The sequence below is a fragment of the Micropterus dolomieu genome, linkage group LG23, assembly GCF_021292245.1.
Source record: "Micropterus dolomieu isolate WLL.071019.BEF.003 ecotype Adirondacks linkage group LG23, ASM2129224v1, whole genome shotgun sequence".
In the NCBI taxonomy this organism is placed as follows: Eukaryota; Metazoa; Chordata; class Actinopteri; order Centrarchiformes; family Centrarchidae; genus Micropterus; species Micropterus dolomieu.
The window spans coordinates 76,119-95,798 of NC_060172.1; the positions used below are offsets into that span (position 1 = coordinate 76,119).

General features: G+C 38.6%; 1 protein-coding gene across 3 annotated transcripts in view; it reads left to right on the forward strand.

Moving 5' to 3' along the window:
• LOC123963746 (SLIT-ROBO Rho GTPase-activating protein 1-like) overlaps positions 1–19,680 on the forward strand; it is a 40,263-nt gene that overhangs the window by 12,172 nt on the left and 8,411 nt on the right. For all 3 annotated transcript variants that reach the window (XM_046040787.1, XM_046040789.1, XM_046040790.1), the window contains exons 5-18: positions 3,027–3,089; positions 3,773–3,970; positions 4,750–4,878; positions 5,472–5,693; positions 6,328–6,429; positions 9,941–10,138; positions 11,362–11,446; positions 11,556–11,583; positions 11,731–11,764; positions 12,428–12,488; positions 12,842–12,919; positions 13,004–13,138; positions 15,286–15,391; positions 17,050–17,274. In XM_046040787.1, the coding sequence (XP_045896743.1) occupies positions 3,027–3,089; positions 3,773–3,970; positions 4,750–4,878; positions 5,472–5,693; positions 6,328–6,429; positions 9,941–10,138; positions 11,362–11,446; positions 11,556–11,583; positions 11,731–11,764; positions 12,428–12,488; positions 12,842–12,919; positions 13,004–13,138; positions 15,286–15,391; positions 17,050–17,274 (1,664 nt within the window). The remainder of the gene's footprint in view (positions 1–3,026; positions 3,090–3,772; positions 3,971–4,749; positions 4,879–5,471; positions 5,694–6,327; positions 6,430–9,940; positions 10,139–11,361; positions 11,447–11,555; positions 11,584–11,730; positions 11,765–12,427; positions 12,489–12,841; positions 12,920–13,003; positions 13,139–15,285; positions 15,392–17,049; positions 17,275–19,680) is intronic.

Below are 19,680 nucleotides of genomic sequence, written 5' to 3' on the forward strand. Positions count from 1 at the left end.
GTTTTCTTGGCACACTTTAGGCCCCTTAGTGCCAATTGGGCATGGTTTAAATGCCACGGCCTACCTGAGCATTGTTTCTGACCGTGTCCATCCCTTTATGGCCACCATGTACCCATCCTCTGATGGCTACTTCCAGCAGGATAATGCACCATGTCACAAAGCTCGAATCATTTCAAATTGGTTTCTTGAACATGACAATGAGTTCACTGTACTAAAATGGCCCCCACAGTCACCAGATCTCAACCCAATAGAGCATCTTTGGGATGTGGTGGAACGGGAGCTTCGTGCCCTGGATGTGCATCCCACAAATCTCCATCAACTGCAAGATGCTATCCATCAATATGGGCCAACATTTCTAAAGAATGCTTTCAGCACCTTGTTGAATCAATGCCACGTAGAATTAAGGCAGTTCTGAAGGCGAAAGGGGGTCAAACACAGTATTAGTATGGTGTTCCTAATAATCCTTTAGGTGAGTGTAAGTGGTCACCATAGTTTCATCTATAACAATGGATCGTATTTTATGAGCTAATCTAGGGCTGGCCGATATGTCCAAAAATGTTATCACGATAAAAAGTTTCATATCTTTGGATATCGATAATTATCACGATAAGTATCAAACCGTTATTTCTTTTGAGTGGCTGATTTTTGCTCCTGAGTGAAAGTTGAAGAAACCTGATGGTTAATTGTGGTTTAAACTCTTCTTTATGGTCAACTGTTGATGCCGAACAGTGGATCACTTCGGAGGTAGAACATTCAAAACAATTATGATAAAATCTTTGTCAACGAGTAAAATGACGTAAAAGCTTTTTTCAGTCCTTCTTCCTCAACAAAATAAACATCTTATTAAAAAAATGAAGTCCTAATTCATATATGATTCAAGTTAATAATAATAATAAATTAAATATTTATTGAACATTCATTATATTTTTATTGAAAAAAATTATATTGAGATAATTATTATTAATGTTTGTCCAGCCTTAAGCTAATCACATGTTTTTGATATGAAAAGTACAATATTGCTCTCTGAAATGTAGTGAAGTAAAAGTACAAAGCAACATAAAATGGAAATGCTCTAAATTGTACTTGTACAGTGCTTGAGTAAATGTTACTTTCCAGCACTGGGAGTTTTCCTTGTGTGCAGACCTCTAGGCGTGTTATATTTTTCATACGGCTTCTTTAAGTACACGAGTTGATTCTAATGAAAAGTAAAGTCAGTGTTCCCCTGAGGTCTGTTGGGCTGCCTTGGAGTTTAACAAATTAAACACGCACACACACACACGCGCGCTCTTAACCGCCTCCAACTTTAGCTCGCCGTGTTCATTATTAATCTCTCTTCCGGCTCGTCTTTTATTCATGCTAACTAAAGTGCAGCGGCTGCCAGCAGCTATAAGCAGTAAGACCTCCATCACACCACTACATCCTCTCAAAAACTGCGCTCCGAAGAGGGACGCTGGGAAAAGGCAGACGGCTCAGTGGCCATGACAACGCTGACAGCCCCGTGGCCAATGGCGAGACGCTCAGCTGATCTTTTCTCAGCGGGCGCTATGGGAACGAGATTCATCCATCCTGGGATTCCAGTCATTTAGCATAATGTAATATTAATGCGGCGCCGCACCGCCACATAACTCCTTCCCCAAACTGGAAGGGCTGTTTAATACATGAGACAGAAATTCATTTTGAGTGCAGGCTGCAGAGCTCGGCTTGTTTCATCTATGAATTCATTTGTTTGTGTGTGGTCAAATCCAGTTATTTATGCCTGCACTGTGGAAGAAGTGCTCAGATCCTTTGCTTAAAGTGGCTGCAATCAATATTTTTGTAATTAAAATACATAAAATACAACAATATTAAAGGTGTCTCTTGTCAGTGGTGGAGGAAGCATTCACATCCTTCACTTAAGTAAAAATACCACACACAGAAAATACCCCACTGCAAGTAAAAGTCCTGCATTCAAGCCTTGCCTTAAAGTAAAAGTACTCATGTTGCAGTAAAATGTTTCTGGATTATATCTGATGTTTCTGGATTAATATTTGTGTTGCATTAATGTGTATGTTGCATTTTTTCTGCTGTAGATGTTGGGTAGTTTAATGCATCGTGGTCTATAAGATCATCACGTCACATCTTTAAAAATCTCAGACAAACTGTCTGTTTTCAGTTTTGTGATGATGCATTTTCAAGAGGGGTTTAAATAGTTTATTTAGCTGAAGGAGGAGAAGGATTTTCTCAGCCCGTAAAGGAACTCCTCATCCTGTAGTTTATCTTTCACCACATCTGGAGGTACTTGTTTTCACTGAACAGGAATAGGCTGAAAAAACTGTAATCTGCAAATTAACTAAAGCTGTCAATACAATATTACAGCATTACAGTACATTAAGCCCTGCAATCACAAGCCTATGTAAGCAAACGTATGGAAGTATTATCAGCAAAATGTACTTGGAGTATTAAAAATACTCATGCAGAAAATGTCCCTGTGACTGATATGACATTTATTAGATTGTTATTATTACTGAGACATCAATTTTAGAGCAGCATTTTACCGTTGTAGCTGCTCGAGGGGAAGCTAGTTTTAACTACTTTGTTACCTCGTTTAGTCCTGTTAGATTAAATCTGAGGGGTTGTAAGATGGTGATTGGGAGAGGAAAGAAGAACAGCGTTCGGAAATTTTTGGGGGGAGTAAAATTTTAGATAATTCTACCTCTTTGGGCCTCAAACAGTTTCAAAACGGTTTGAATGAAACCATGTGAGTTTAGGTAAGTTTAGACTGCTTTTTGTGAGGGCCAAAGATGTTGAAAACTACTGGCTTAATCTTTAACAATGTGTAGTATTTTGTAAATGTATCATGTTTTTTTAGGTAAAATCTTAATCTGAGAAGTTGCTATATCTATCAGATAAATGTAATGCAGAGAAAAGTGCAATATTTACCTCGGGAATGTGTTGGAGTAGAAGTTTAAAGTAATTAATACACACTGTTTGAATGCATGTATCTGCTATGTGCTGATGAAATTATTCTCTTCTTACTCCTCTGTTAGAGTAAGGAGATCATCTTCCAGCTTCAGGAAGACCTCATGAAGCTTCTGAATGAGCTTTACACCGTAAGTGGAACAAAATGTAATGATCTGTGGAGACGTTAGTGGATTCTGTGAGTTTAAAAGCAGGTTGTCAGCAGGTCTGTGAAAAGTCTTAAAAAACTTATTAAAATCAATTCAGTTAAACTTAGCTCAGATCATGCTAACAGACATTATATATATATATTATATATATATATATTTGATCTATTAAATGCTCTAATATCTGTAAACACCCTGTAAAAAAACATCAAAGAATAATTTAAAAGGTTAAAATATCATTAAAGTACTTTTTGCATGAATAGAATGAATTAGAAACTGTAAGAAAAGTCACAGAGGAATATTTATGCTTTTAAAAGCTCAAAAAACATCGGTTTTAAATGCAAAAATGGCCACCAGGCAGAAGTCCTCTCTGCGTTACATTCAGAGATGTTCATGAACTTCTGCTTTTTGTCTGATTTATAGTTAACAGATTTGCAAAGAGGCTTAAAGGAAAAAATATTACAGATTTTTGTTTGTCAAATGTCAAGGTTTATTTGAAGTCAGAGCGCCGGCCTTAAAAGCTTCTTGTCCAAACACTGGAAATCAGATTAGAGTGGGCCTGATAACCTTGAGCAATAAACCATCCTGGCTGCAGTGTGATGTTGTTTTCCAGTTTTTGTGGTCCATTTGGTCCAGAGGCTGCGTTTTCATGGGCTGCTGTTACTTAGGTGATGAAGACATATCACATGTACCACGTGGAGACGATCAACGCGGAAACCAAGCTGCGGGAGGCGGAGCGTCAGGAGGGCCGCGTGAAGGGCGTGTCGGGGACGGGCGGAGGGGTGGAGCCTGTGTTCGGCCTGCGGATAGAAGAGCGCCACCAGAGACGCAACGCCGCCCGTAAAATGGAGAAGATGAGAGAGAAGGTACGGGGTGCATCTCATTCATCTCAGCTCCTTTAACTGCATCCAGGTTTCCCCCACGTCTTTATCCTTCCCACTGAGGAGCCGAGGAAGGATGCAAGGAGAGAGGAATCATCTTTTTTTTCTTTCCTCTCAGGCGTCATCTGAAGGTCACACACTTAAAATCAGATGATTCCCGAGGATATCATTATCTGATCCTCTTTGATATCATAGAAAAAAGACGCCTGAGAATCACCACATTTTTAGGTTTTCTTTAATGTCAAAGTGATCCGGTGATAGTTGTCTGTACGTCCATGGGCACACTGGAAACAGGAAGTGCTACAAGCTAACTCGCCATAATTTTAATGGTGCCAATTTACCAAAATGTAAAGAAATATAGGCTGAAATAATAGCAGTACCTGCCTGTAGCTGACATTACAGCAGCACAGGGTCTTACTGCTCTCCTGATGGCTTTAATTTATATTTTAATTTTTTGTCATATTGGTTCCTACATGGGCCTATTTGCCGTGTGTTAGCATGTTCTATCAGACTAGCAAAAAAGTATTTCTGAAGTACTCCATTTTCACTTAAAAGTCACATTTCACACTGAGTTAGAGGAATAAATCCCGTTCATATGGAGCTGAAGTCTTTTATTTATGCAAACTGTTATTATCTGCTCAAGCTCTTGTCACTATTTGTTGATAATGCGGATCCACATGCCGTTTTGAATGTCATATGCACTTTTGGGTTTGCAGAAACTAACCAGCATTTTCCTCTTTTGTGGCTGTTTCTTTCCTCATTAGAGGAAGGCAAAGTACTCAGAGAACAAACTGAAGACTCTTAAAGCCAGGAATGAGTATCTGTTGACTCTGGAGGCCACCAACGCCTCCGTGTTTAAATACTACATCCACGACCTGCCCGATATCATAGACGTGAGTATACATTTGTAGCACAAACTGTTCATCACTGGAGAGGTCAGCGGATTTTGTCAGTGTAAGAGCAGTAAGAGTGTCTATAGAAGGTCTCTGTGTGTGAAATCTGGACTCATTTTTATAGTGGAAGGAAGAAGTTAACTCTCAAAGTGTATTTTGGCAAGAAACGTTTAATCACAAAGCTTGAAATTCTGTCATGTGTGCCGCTAACTGCGAAACTGTAGCCTAATTTTGAATGAATTCAGAAGCTATGGTTCCATGTTAGAGTTAGGGTAAACTAAATTAATGACGAAGCATTTTGAATTCACTCACGCTCTGATTCGCACATCTGGCTGGCTTCTTCTCCACAGCAGCAGCAGGACAGTCTTGTGGGTATTGTACTATTTTGAGCCGTCACCAAACTGACGAACAAAACGTGATTTCCCAGAAACTAAATTGAAGTAATTACAGCTGGTGGCCGCGATGTAAACCTATATGAGTCTGCTGTTAAGTATCATTGAGAACATCGTTTAAAGGAACATTTAAAATGGGCAAAATTCTTGGTTTCACACTTTGAGAACATGTTTCCTTCATCTGCCCCTCCTGTGTCTCAGTGCTGTGACCTAGGGTACCACTCCAGTCTGAGCCGTGCTCTGAAGACCTACCTATCAGCCGAACTGAGCCTTGAAGCCTCCAGGAGGGCGGGTCTGGAGGTGCTGGAGGGGGCCGTGGAGGGCCTGGACCCCGCCCGTGACAGGCAGCGTCTACTGGGCCTCTACCCCACTGCCTTCTGCCCCCCACAACGCTTCGGCTTCCAGGCCCACATGGGCGACGCAGTCAGTATCTCTTAGATCAGATGTTTGAAAACACACCTGGGAGTCCTGCTTTAATTTAGAGAGGCGTATTTCAGAAAGTAAATTAAAGGAATTTGGTAAATTCAAATTACTACTCGGAAGTCACATTTAGTCAAATTTTGCGATTATTTTTGGAGATGAAGAAAACAAAAGGCTTTTTGAACAATTTGATATTCACAAACTATGATTTCTTATATGATAATAAACGACTTTATTAAGGTTTATTTAAATATTACCTTTTCCGTTAAGAATTGCTTTACAAAGTTTTGTATTCTTAAAGCTTTTTGGAAGCCAGGCATCTACAAGTTGGTTAGCAGAGACAGAAATGAGAAAAGGAAGAAAACTAACTTCAAGTAAATATGGTTGTTGTCTTTTATTCAAAGCTGATAGATGTTTTGTTGACATTTAAGACAACAAAACATCAAGAGTCCCTTAAAAACTTTATATATAAAAACTGTTAGTAATTCTACATTTATATTTGTGTATTTCAGGTCACAGAAATGCTCAGATTGTTAATAGGAAGTCATGAAATGGACACTGGTAGGAATCCCGACACATAAACTTCACTATCCTGTCCTGTTGTCGTTGTTGTTGTTGTTGTTCCACTTCCTGTCAGGTGACCCAGATTGGCTCCCAGCCGCAGGTCCAGGCTGAGCTCAGCCTCCGCCTCACACAGCTCCAGACCCGCTTGGCGTCTCTGAAGATAGAGAACGAAGAGGTCAGACACGCTGACGCAACACACCGAGATGATGGTTAACATCGACATCAACCTGTGACATAAAAAAGCCATGCTTACAATGATTGTCCAATCATAGCTTAGCAACTATAACTCGTCACAGCAGGCCTGTGAAGCTGTACCCTAACCAATCAGAAGCATGGGACACATCTTAGTTATTTTCAGTTGACACAGAACATTTGTTTGGTAAATTACCGTTACTTAAAACAACAGTGGTCAGCAATAGGCGGCCTGATTGCTTTGACAGCAGAAAAATAAAAATAAATATATTGATAGCGGCTGACGCTGTAAATTGAGAGGACATGCGAAAGAGACCCCTCTGTAAAAGCTGTCAGCAAACGTGTGATTGGATTCTCCTTAATTTTCTCAGGGAAATGAAAATTAGTGTCCATAGGTTTATGAATGCGGATCAAACGCCGGGACACACACACTGCAGCACATGTGAAAAAGTGTCCTTAGAGGCTAATGAATTTGTTTAACAAGGGAGAAAACATTTTGGGATCGATCACAGAACTCCTCCAACGGGAGTCCCGCACTCTACCGACTGAGCTAAACGTGCACGAGTATCCAAGGGTTTGAAATGATTTGACTGAAATAATGTTCTGGCCCGCCATGGAACGGCTGGAAAAAAATTTGGCCCGATGCCAGACTTATTTGCCGACCCCTGCTGTACAGCTTTGTCGATGTCGTCTACTCTTTTCATAATTTCTGTGGTCATTTTGCTCAGGTTCAGGAAGATGCCTCCTTTCTCAATCCTCCCTTACGAAGCTCAGATTAGCACGGTTGTTTCCCAATGTGCTCAATAACAGACCTATTTGAATCACTGAAAATATCGGAGATGAGACACAAGTCTGTGAAAAGTCGTTTGGATTTATCCCCTGGAGACCATTAGTGCCTGTACCAACTGTCCTGGCAATTGTCCAATTGTTTTTTTTATATTTCACTCTGGCCCTAAGTGTTGAACTAACACACGGACTCCGCCGCAGGGGCCAAAAACCTCACCGATTACAAAATGTATTTCTAACTTTACACAAAGTTATGGTAATTTATACCGTTCTAATGGGGTGATAATGTAGCAGATGTAGCCTCTAAAAATAAACTTGTGCCATCTGAAGGCGACTTGGTGATGCAGTCTGTGGCGTCCTCTCTGTTGTGTGCACAGAGGGCAGCTGTTAACTCACCCTGAAGGGCATAAAAATGCTGATGGAGTCTGGATTAATGAGCTGCATCTGCACGTCTCAGCGGCTTACAAATACACACACGTGGATGCAAACGCACCCTGATTATCATATACAAATAAAAACACTTTTACGCCCATTATCTTTGCTCTAAATACAAACACGCTTTGCATATGGAGGATACATAAACAGAGCAGTTGTGCTTGAACACACACACTTCATCAAACGTTTTGGAAAAGGAAACTCCGCCCTGAAACAGTTGTGATCCATGAAGCCTCGTGCAGTAATGACATTTATTTAGGTGTTCAGTGAACTGCTCATATGAGCCTGCAGAGTCATCCTTCCACACCGGATCAGTCGAGCACAAAGTTAGAGTTTGGTGGAAAAATAGATTCACATGCAGTTCTGGGCTCATATTTAATGTCCTAACTGTTTCTCAGAGTGACATACAGTATTTTGGTGGAGTAATTTGTCACTGACCTTGTGCAGGATAACCTTACAGTAAAAATGCAGCTTTGTAACGGTGAGGATTTGGGTTTGTCACACCAGTTTTGGGAGAGATAAATTCAACTTTTATCCCTGTTACAGCACAAATCATGGGTTTAATTATTTATCTATTAATTTAGGCTTGCAATTATAGATCTTTTATGATGAAAAACTATGGAAGAGGAAGGCGATGTTCTCCACACTTATCCACTGGCTGTTATATAAATAATTTTTTATTAAATAAACTTTATTTATTATAAATTACAAAAATAGTCAGATGCATACAAAAACACAGAACAAAGTCGGAGAGCCAATACATTTCCCATATCACAAATATATATGCATAAAAGAAATCTGCATTATCAAAGCATACATAAAAATTTTCACTTATCCTTATCAGCTAGCTAACACTATGGGGAAAAAACAACCATATAAATTAAATATTGAAATAAATAAATAAATGTATTTCAGAAAAAGAAAATAAAAGAATACATGTAAGAAATAACCAGTCACGGGATACTAAAAGGGTAGATTCATCATACACTAACAATACATAAAGGATATATACTTTTATAACATCAGAACTCTATGAATCTGTTGCTTTTGTTATTGTCTATCAGGGAAGGGGATTTGAAAAGTGATTTAAATTCCACTAAAAAGAGAGGGAATGAGGGTTGAGACCCTAAGATTAAAATAAAAAAGTTAACCACATGAATTAGAGACTGAACATTAATATTATCATAGTAACATATTACATCCTAGAGAGAAAAGTTATAAATGACCATGGGGGGATGGAATATGAAATAATTTAAATCAGACAAAAACTTCTTTGTAGAATCACAATAAAAGAAAAGATGAATAAATGTTTCATCAGCGCGTCCACAAAAGGAACAGGAGCTATCCAGATATTTGGATATTATAGAATTAACAGGATAAATTTTATGTAAGATTTTTAAATGAATTACTTTTACCTTGTTGGAAATATAAAATGTATGAGGTAAAAGCCATGCTTTTTTCCAATTTATATAATCCAACTGTGAATTCTGATAAAACTCCACTGGGTGTTCATCATCGCACACTATAGAGAAGTCACGATGTCACTTCCTGTCTAACCTCATTTCCATTAGCTTCAGTAACTCAAATCAATATTTCATTCAGCAAGTTTTTCTGAAGAAAATGAAAAATGTTCCCGGAATTTGCTTTCCATATTCTAAGACATATCAGCTCCACTGCAGCAGCTTCTGCTCCTTACACCATCCTAACTTGGTGTCGTTCATATCCATAGAACTCACCAACGCTCCCTTCTAAAGTATTTCTTCCAACTTCCTACTTGCTTCTGTTCAGAGGCTGGATATTTAGTTATTAGCATAGTTACAAATGTCAGTGGGATTTTGAGGTTTTCTTACTTCTGGAAGGAACCTGGGATGTTCTTCAGATCAATGTCAATAAAAATTTTCCCTCAGTAGGTTGCAAACTAACTATGCTACATCAAAGAAAGTATTAAAGTTGTAGGAAAATTTAAAAACACTACATTCAGTATTGATCTAGAGCTTAAGAGAAAAATCGTAAAACACATTGAAATTCCTTTCACAGGTGAATAGATTTGAAAGGTTTGATTATTATAGAGTTGGACAATGTAATGATATACACTGTGAAATCATAGTAATTTATATGAAGGAACTTGATTTGTCAGGTATTTAACGCTGCCAAAACCAAACAAAAGACATTCCCATTTGGTTTTTATATTGCTAAATTTCCACCACCCTACAATCAAGTGGAAAATTAAAAGCTAGACCTTTTTTTAGGTTCTTTTTTCTGTCCCCCTCTAGGTGAAGAAGACCTGGGGTGCGACTCTGACCACCCTGCAGGACATGACAGTGTTGGACGACTTCGACGTCTCCCAGAGCTTCACCCACAGCCCATCCTCTGAGTCGGTCAAGTCCAGCGTGTCGGACGGCTACTTAAACAAACCCAGCCTGGCCAAGAGACGGGCCAATCAGCAGGAGACGGAGCTCTTCTACTTCACTGTGAGTGGTTAAAGGTATCAGGCCTGTTTCACCTCTGGTTGGGTGTGGTCAGAGGTGTGCTCTCTTGCACCTGTAGCCACTCCCAACGGTGATGTCACTGTGTCCTGCAGTACACCTGTGCATCACTGCACCAAGGTGGGAAGTTAAATCACAGGAGGCCAGCAAACACAGGAGGGTTTTAGTTACTCTTTAAAGTTGACAGTGTGGCTTGTGATTATTTACCTGGGTGGAGCTACAGGACTTATGCTTACACACTAATGTTGTTTTCTATCGTTGTGCACTGAGCTGTGACTGTAACTATAGAAATGTGTTAACTCAGCAATGGAATCAAAAAAGCAAACACACTTCATCCGACAGCTGAGTTTGGATACTTAATCTAAAAGTCTCTTTTCTTATCAAGCAGAAAGAAAGCTAAACAAACCTTGGACTTGAAAACAAATTCAACATAAACACGAAATCTAGTCTTGACTTGATTGTTATATTCTGCTTTTCCGCTTAATGCTTAAAGACTTAGTTACAGCAATGCAGATATATAATAGTGCATATAAAACCTTCAACCCCTATCATGTGGCCGCTCCTTGTTTGTGGTGTTGTAGCCGCAGGTCGGACTGGAGCGGTGGAGCTGGAAATAGCTACTGTGTGTCCTGCCAGGCTACTGTACTAAGGCTAGATGGAAAGGAAGTAGTTGAATAAAGTCGGCGCTCAAAGTAATGCAATGTGTCACCTTTGTATTTATAAAATCAACTTTTTTATTGCTCACATACAATTTATACACAGTACATCACATGTGACATTCATTCTTTGCATTTAACCCGTCCTATTTATATATAAGCTTGTGTATATATAAGCTACAGTTATTGATAGCATGAGAAATACAAACAGGAACAGCCTCACTTGTGTGAGGACTTGATTGGCAACTCAGCCAATCATTCATGAGTCTTCATGAGTCTGGTTTTAGATAGAGTTGGGAGTAGGAGCAAGCTCGTGTTGAATAAGTGCGTCTTGCGTGGCTGGGAGTTAATTTTATACTGCATATCTTCATTTAAAGTCATTAAAATGCTTAAAAAGTCAAAGCTAATTAATTGGCTCGTTCAGAATATTTTATAATCATTTATGAAGCTTGTTGACTTTGGATTAAGCTTTGTGGCTGTTGGGGAGGCTCATGTATTGGATACACAGTGAATTGAACTTCTGTATTTGTGTTTTTATTATTCAATCCTCAGAAATTCCGCGAGTATCTGGAGGGGAGTAATCTCATTTCCAAATTACAGGCCAAACATGACATACTGAAGAAAGCTTTAGCAGAGGGTAATTCACGCAGAAACCCTCTCTTACTTGTCTTCTATCTTACATTTCATAATACACATGATTACCTTCAGCATCCTTCCCTTAAATTATTTTTTTTTGTCTTTTACAGGATATAAAGCTGAACTGCTGACTACCAGGTATTATTTCATGTCAGAGTGCATATTTTCTCTTCACGTTAATAATACGAATAATAATAATAATAATAATAAAGTGTTACTTCCCTTCCCACCACTTCAGTTCGAGCTCTATGAAACTGAGACACATCTCTCTCTCTCTCATTACAGTCGTGGGCGAAAGAACTCCCATAGCAAGCATCAGGTAGAGTTTCATTTCTACCAGGCTTGTTTCTCTGTGTGTATGTGGTAATACCTCCCCTCAACACACACACACACCCTTTTATCGCTAACAGTTAGAGTACCTGAAATTAAAATGAGAGACAACAGGCAGTGATAAAAACGAATGTTCAATTATTATCCTGCCCTGAGAGCAATAAGCTTAACGACCAATGCTGAGTGATTTACGGACTTAATTTGCCCTTTGTTTCGCCTGTCAGCCTACATATAGGCTACCGCTTGATCCTCTAATAGGCGACAGCTGCACGTGCAACCTCAGAGGAGGCCTGCAGACTGTACTCAGGGCTGTAACAAATAGTACAAACTCCTGTGTGTGCTTTTAGAGGGGAGATAAAAAAGTAAAGACAAAAATGTTATCTCTATTTTTTCAGTTAATATTATTCTAAAAGAATGAAAATGATCATATCTATTATGTATATATGACAGTAGTTAAGATATATTGTAAGCTATGAGGTATCAACAAAAACAATTTATGACAAATGATTCTATTTTTGTCTGCTGGATAATAATACTGAATAAAATAATGTCACAAGAATTAGGAGTCTATAAGGACTTCACTCAGAAAGCAGAATCAGCAGGAATAAAGTAGACAGTAACTTAATTGTGTACTTGATGACTGTGTTTATAGGATTCAACCAAAGCCATACCCTTGCTTGTGGAGAGCTGCATCCGCTACATCAACCTACATGGTGAGTTTAAACATTCAGGTTCCATTAACTCATCTGTTATTGATGAGAAATATATATGCTGCAGTGGTGTCTTCAACAACTCGGCTGCTGTTTTACCAAATCCAAGGAATCCGTAGGTCTTGAAAATCATTGAATTTAGAGAGGCCTTAAAAGATATGAAAAAGTCATTGATTTAATTTATGAAAGTCTGACATACTTTGGACAGTATGATTGTAAAACAGGTATTGAATTGCTTTATATGTGGTATTAAAAAGGTCTTAAATGTTACCTGGTGAACTCTGCGGAAACCCTGAGCTCCATGCTGACAGTGCAGCACATACTGAGAGACTGAAACACCTTTCTGTTCCCAACAGGTCTTCAGCATCAAGGCATCTTCCGGGTGTCAGGATCTCAGGTGGAGGTCAACGACATCAAGAACTCCTTCGAGAGAGGTGAGAAGGTCACCTGAAGGTCACGTGATCAGCAGCTTTTGGTGAAAAAAGGACGTGGTTGAACTCGTCCTGTCTGTCGTCTAGGTAATGATCCACTGATTGACGAGGAGAGCAACCATGACATCAACTCCGTGGCTGGAGTGCTGAAGCTCTACTTCAGGGGTTTGGAGAACCCGCTGTTTCCCAAGGAAAGGTTTAATGACCTCATCTCCTGCGTCCGTGAGTATCACTGTCTGTTTAAGTCGATGCGAAATATGTGGGGGTCCGAAGCAGAGCTAGTTTGTGAACTACTAGCTGGCGAGCTAACCGTTAGCTCAAAAGTTCTCAGTCACTTTCCTTAGGCATTTTGTTCACCATTGCATGCAACGTCTTAGCCCTATGGGACAAATTTATACCACTGTCTCATAACTATCTGCAAACCATTCCTCTTTTGTGGAACAGCTTTTACTCCAAAGGAGGAAAACTGAACTCTACATCTGGATGTTAGTTATATTAGACAGGCAGTTAAGTTACTTTAACCAGATTGGCGCGGTTTGTGTCAACAATTGCACTCCTCCTCAGAGTCACAGTACATATCTTTAGATATCATCATCATTTTTTGTACTTGACGTGAATCAACGTCTATAAAACCCGCGTAGAAATCATCACAACAACTTCCCTCATCGCGGTTTTATGTTGTCTTCAGTATCAAAGTAATGCGGTGATAGTTGTCTGTACAACCATGGAAACATTGTAAACTGCTAATAGCTAATGTGGAATAATGGTGCAAATTTGCCTGAAGTAGTATCATCGCATGCCCAATATATCAAACTGTTTTCACTTATTATTCAAATATTGGGATCAGTGTATGTGTCGGCTAATGAGTTAAAAGAAATTGCTGTGGAGAAATGCTAATTTTCCAGTAATCTAGAAACAATAACTCCATTGGTAGTTTGTCCACCAGAGAGGCTTGACAAGTTATTTTTCAACTATAGTGTTTTGCTCAATACATATTTTAATCACTCATATATTTAAGAACAGAAACAGAACAGAAAAGCTTTAATTGCCAAGTAGTTTTTACACATACGAGGAATTTGTTTTGGAGATAAGGTGCTGCACATAGACAAACAAAGACAAACATTCAGTTGACATAAATAAATGTAGAAATATATAAATATGGGATAGACTGACTAAATATAAAATATAGAAGAATAACGATTAACAAACAACAAATATGTGCAATTTACCGGGGTATGTACAGTTATGTGCAAAGAGGGAAGGGGGGAGTGTCAGTGGGGGACCGGGGCCTTGTTAAAGCAAGAAACACACTCAAGGTACCCTCATCAAAAACACAAACAATATATAACATACAATATCTAACATAAATAATGTTATGTGTTGTGGTTAAAAAAAAGCTGCCGTAATGTCATTAAAGGTTATTGGAGTTTTTCAAATTCTTAAATATAGATTTGTGGTATGGCCTTAAACATCCTGTTTTGATTGGGCAATGCAGTTGCAGCTGCAACAGAGCCCAAGTCCGACCACACCCAGCTATGCAGTTAATTAATTAATTAATTAATTAATTAATTAGTCACTTAGCTGATGCTTTTCTTCAAAGCGACTTACAATTTGCAATATATGTCAGAGGTTGCATATGCTAATGTGGCATATTTTTAATGGTGCCAATTAGCCTAAAACAGTAGAAATCACATGGCCAATAAATCTAACTGTTTTCGCTTATCATTTAAATATTGGGATCAGTGTATGTGTCAGCTAATGAGTTACAAGAAATGTCTTGCTCAGGCACATCGATGGATGTTGAGTTGGAATCGAACGCATGTGTCTTATCCACTGCACCGATGCCACCCCTATTTGTTACTTTACCCGCAGTGGTGGAAGTATTTGAATAATTGACTTAAGTAAAAATAGCAATACCAGGCTATTAAAATACTCAATTATAAGTAAAAGTCCTGCATTAAAAAAATATGAAAGTATAAGTAATGTACTTAGTAAGTATCAAAAGTAAAAGGACTGATTAGGCAGAATGGCCCCTGTGAGTGTTCATCATTATTAATGATGTACAAATATGTAAGCGGTACTTTTAATTTTGTAGTTGGTCTAGGTGAAGCTCATTTTATTGGCTAAGTGTACTGCAAGGTATCTATAATAATGCATCATATAAGTCCGTATGTAAAAGTAACAAAAAAAAAGTAAAGTAAAATCTCAATCTGAAAAGTAAACTTGTAAATACAATATTTGCCTTTGTAGTATAAGTACCTAGGGAAAAAAAATTGTGCTTAAGTATTGTACTTGAGTAAATGTGCTTAGTCCCTTGTGATGTCTCAGGGATTGATTGTGACTGCTCTATTGTGTGTTTCTTGCTGCAGGAATCGAGAACATGTATGAGAGAGCGCAGTGCATCCGCAAGATCCTGCTGGGTGTCCCGAGGGCGACGCTGGTGGTGATGCGTTACCTGTTCGCCTTCCTCAACCAGTGAGCATCCACTTACACAAAACCAGGCCCTCACAGTTAATGATTATCGCCCATTTCTTTCCATTTTCCCAGAGTTGTTCCCCTCTTCCAACGTGGTTTTAAAGCTGAGGATAAACCTCTCTTGTGTTGAGGGGGGTTAGAAGTGCGCACTTAAAGCATGTAGAGATGATAAAACGAAGCTCATTTCATCTCTGCAGCCTCTCAAATAAATATAGAATGAGAGAGCAGCGAGGGATGGAGAGGAGGGGAACTAAGTGTGACGTGCAGGTGTGATGTACCCGCTGAATGTATTAGTTCGTTTATTAGCAGGCCCATGAAGTGCATTTAGATTCAGTGTTATCAAACCAGGAGCTTCACTGTCAAGAAGAGAGAAAAAATTTCTATTTTTATCAGTATTTAATTTCCAGGTCCCGTGCCAGCTGGTGGCAACATCCCACGAAACAATAAAAGAGACTGAATACGGAAAGGATTTAGTGCATAGAGCATTTAAACATCAGTAAGATGGACATTTTTAAGCAAACATTTTTTTCGCAAATTAGACCATTACATAATGAGCTGTTTGTAATTGGCAGGAAATGAGCTGTTTGTAATTGGCAGGAAATCTGCTGAAAAGACTGAGTTGTTTTCACGGAGCAGGATGGTTTACATTTCCAGTTTCTTGTAATAAAAACCCACTCGCTTCTTAAACCAGCTTCTGTTCAGCTACTCTCAGCTAGACAATGTATGTTTCTCACAGAGGGTTTCTTTCATCAGCCTTTACAGAAAGCTGAAAAACGTTTCTACAGCTCTCAGAGGAGTTAATAACTCGTTTGTACTGCACAGTTAAATGTGAGCACATCGTCATTAAAGCACAGATACAACGAGCGCTGCATCAAACAATTGTTTTCACCATCAATTAATCTGCTGATCGCTTTCTGAATGCTTTTAATGTGAAGCAATAGCAGTAATAAATGTTATATTAGCATTAGCAGTAAATCTCAATGAAATAAAATTAACACTGGATTACATGCTGTTGTTAAGGCAATTTAAATGCAGTACAGGAATGGTGGACCCACTAACAAGGAAGAATACTACAGTATATAAGAAAGGTAATTACAGAATTTAAATATGTATATTGCTGAAAAAATGCCGACCATAAATAGTATGAAAAACGTGATTTCATTTTATGAAAATCTTATCAAAGGATTATAACTTTAATGAAGGGTGCGAATAGATATTATTGGATAAAACAAGAAATTAGGTTAAACTTTAGAAAAATCGAAAACAAGCTCCGCACACTGAAATGACGTTACTATATTTATTGTGAGCAACTCATTTCGCCTTCAGGTTATTACAAAAACACTCACACGTGTGCCAAATAGACACTGTGTAGGTCACATGACCAGTAAATTCCAGTTTTGTAATTTCATTTGTGAACCTGAAGAAGCCATCTGTGAAACTAGTTGCTCACAATAGATAATATAACATATTAGGGTCCTTAGAGAGTTTTCTAAATTATCCAAATTTTCTGGGCCAATTACATTATTTGGGCATATCATTTTAGATAATGACAGCTGGCCAGAAAGAACTAGTTGTAACAGAAAATGTGAGGATGACTGTTCCATGTGAACCCGAACAGGGATGTATAAAAATATTTGTACGGTTTTCCTTTCCCACAGCCTTTCCCAGTACAGCGATGAGAACATGATGGATGCTGGGAACCTGGCCATTGTATTCGGCCCCACTCTCCTGCCCACACCGGACACGCTGGACCAGGTGGCTTGTCAGGCGCACGTGAATGAGGTCATCAAAACGGTCATCCTGAACCACGACAACATCTTCCCAGACACTAAGGAGCTGCCGGGGCCGGTTTATGAGAAGTGTATGACTGGAGACCAGTACTGGTGAGATTCACAGATCAGCATTTAACCTTTCATTAATATTCAGTTATTTAATTAGTCGCTAATCATATTCATCTAATTATAATATCCTAACGTTATTACTATTCCTCTCTGTAACCTGTTTCCCACTTTCCTCGAGATTAACCTTCCGAACTCTGATCTTCCTTCATGAAACACATATTGATGTCATTCAGTTTGAGTTACACTTCCCGCTTAGAAACCATAGGAAAAAAGACGCTTTAAAACGCTTTTGCGTGAGAATCGTCACTTTTTAAAATTGTCTTCAATATCAATCAAGATCAATATAAACTTTATTGTCCCCTGGAGGAAATTAGTCTCGGGAATCATTAACAAACAATAACCACATATGTACTTCGCAGTCACACACATGATACAGTCTGTTCCCTACATTTACACTGCACAAGTATATGAGACTCTCCCACCTATTAGTAATTGATGACCGAGTGATTCTGTTCACGTGCACTTGATGCTCATAGAATCACAAACAATTAAACAAACAATAAAATAACACCAACCACAGGTATTAAAAAAAATAAATAACCCGTGCAAGAGCAAGGTAGTTAAAATGTACGACTAATTGAGAACAAGATAAATAGTAAACTACTAAAAGTGTGAAGTGCTGGAAGTGTTTCAAGGCTGTTTGTTTTGAGCAGATTGTTTGTGTGCCAAAGATTAGTCGATTAATCGATTAGTCGATTGAAAGAAAATTAATCTACAATTATTTTTAAAAATTTTAAAAAGTGCTAGTTTCATCTTCTTAAATGTGAGGAATGATGCTATTTTTTGTCATTTATGATGAGGTTTGGACTGTTGGTTGGACAAAAGAAAATTGTTACGACATTTTATAGACTAAACAATTAGTTAGGGCTGGGCGATATGACCAAAAATATTATCACGATAAAAATATTTTATACCATTCAGTATCGATAATTATCACGATAAATGTCAAATAATTATTTCTTTCAAGTTAAGGTGAAAAGTTGAAGAAATCAGATGTTTATTTGTGTGGTTAAACTATTTTATAAGATGCCAAACAGTGGATCAATTAACAAATCTAATGTAGAACATTCAAAACGATTCTGATAAAATCTTTTTTCCAAAAATATGATTAGTAAATGTTTTTTCAGTCCCTTTTCTCCAACAAAATAAATATCTTGGTAGAAAAATGAAGTACAAATTCGTTGAACATTTGTTATATTGTTATTGAGGAAAATTATATTGCGATAATTATCATTATTGTTTTGTTGCCCAGCCCTAGGTGCAGTCGATTCATCGTGAAAATTAACAGATGTCGATAATGAAAATAATCGTTAGTTGCGGCCCTCATCGCAGATTTCACTAGTCTTTCAATTTTTTATTTACACTGCATAACAAGGGTGAAAAACAAGGATACCGTTCCGTATCTTATCCGACTTTCACGGATGTCTGTACAGTGGTGGGTACATTGCAAACCAGAAATGTGAATAGCTAATTCAGCATACTTTTTACAGTGCCAATTTGCCAAAATGTAAAACAAGTAGCCTGTAAGCACACAAAAAACTGAATTGATGGCAACAATACACATCCACCAAAGCATTATGGGAACTGTGTCAGACTTTGAAGCCCCCTGCTATTGAGGCATATGTTTGAGGTGTCATTTTGTTTCTACTATTTTTTTTTCCTATGGCTTTGGTATTAAACCATAAATGATCCCTGTGGCGTAGAAAACGATTAACAATTTGTTTCCACCATCTATACATACTTAGCCTCACATAAAAACAACATGAACACACCTAACAACATATCATTTAATCAGACAGCACATTTATACACAAATTGACACCAAACATACATACTTTCTTATTTAGCAAGTAGTTTTGTAGAGTAGTGCTGTGGCAGAGGGGATAAAACTCCTGCTATAGCGAGCCCGTTTCAATGAGCTCAATGTGTGGAGAGGATGACTGATGTCGTGTACTATTATGTGTTCTTTCCGTAAAATGGCTTTTCTACTGAGGTCCGATAGGTTGGGAGTGGGGAGACCAATTATTTCAGTGGAGTTGTTTGTGATGCATGTAAGTTTGTTCCTGTTGGGCACGAGGAGTATATTGAAATAACAGGTTGAACAGTGAAGCAGGACGGGTTGAATTATGCTTTAAAGGTTGAATCACGCTCTTACCTCTCTGCTTCAGTCCGTGTTGTGTTCCTCTTTTCCGATCATAAACTAAACTCTTGACATTCTGCTGTAGCTGTGTTGTTGCATAAACGTCCTCAGGCTCTGATTAGCAGCCTCGTCTCCCATCTGTGCATGCGTCCTCCTCCCTTTTGTGCCTCATGGCGAATGGACAGAGTGTCTATCTGCTTCAGTATCTGACACCTCTCCCCCCCCCCCCCCCCCCCCCCCCCCCCCCC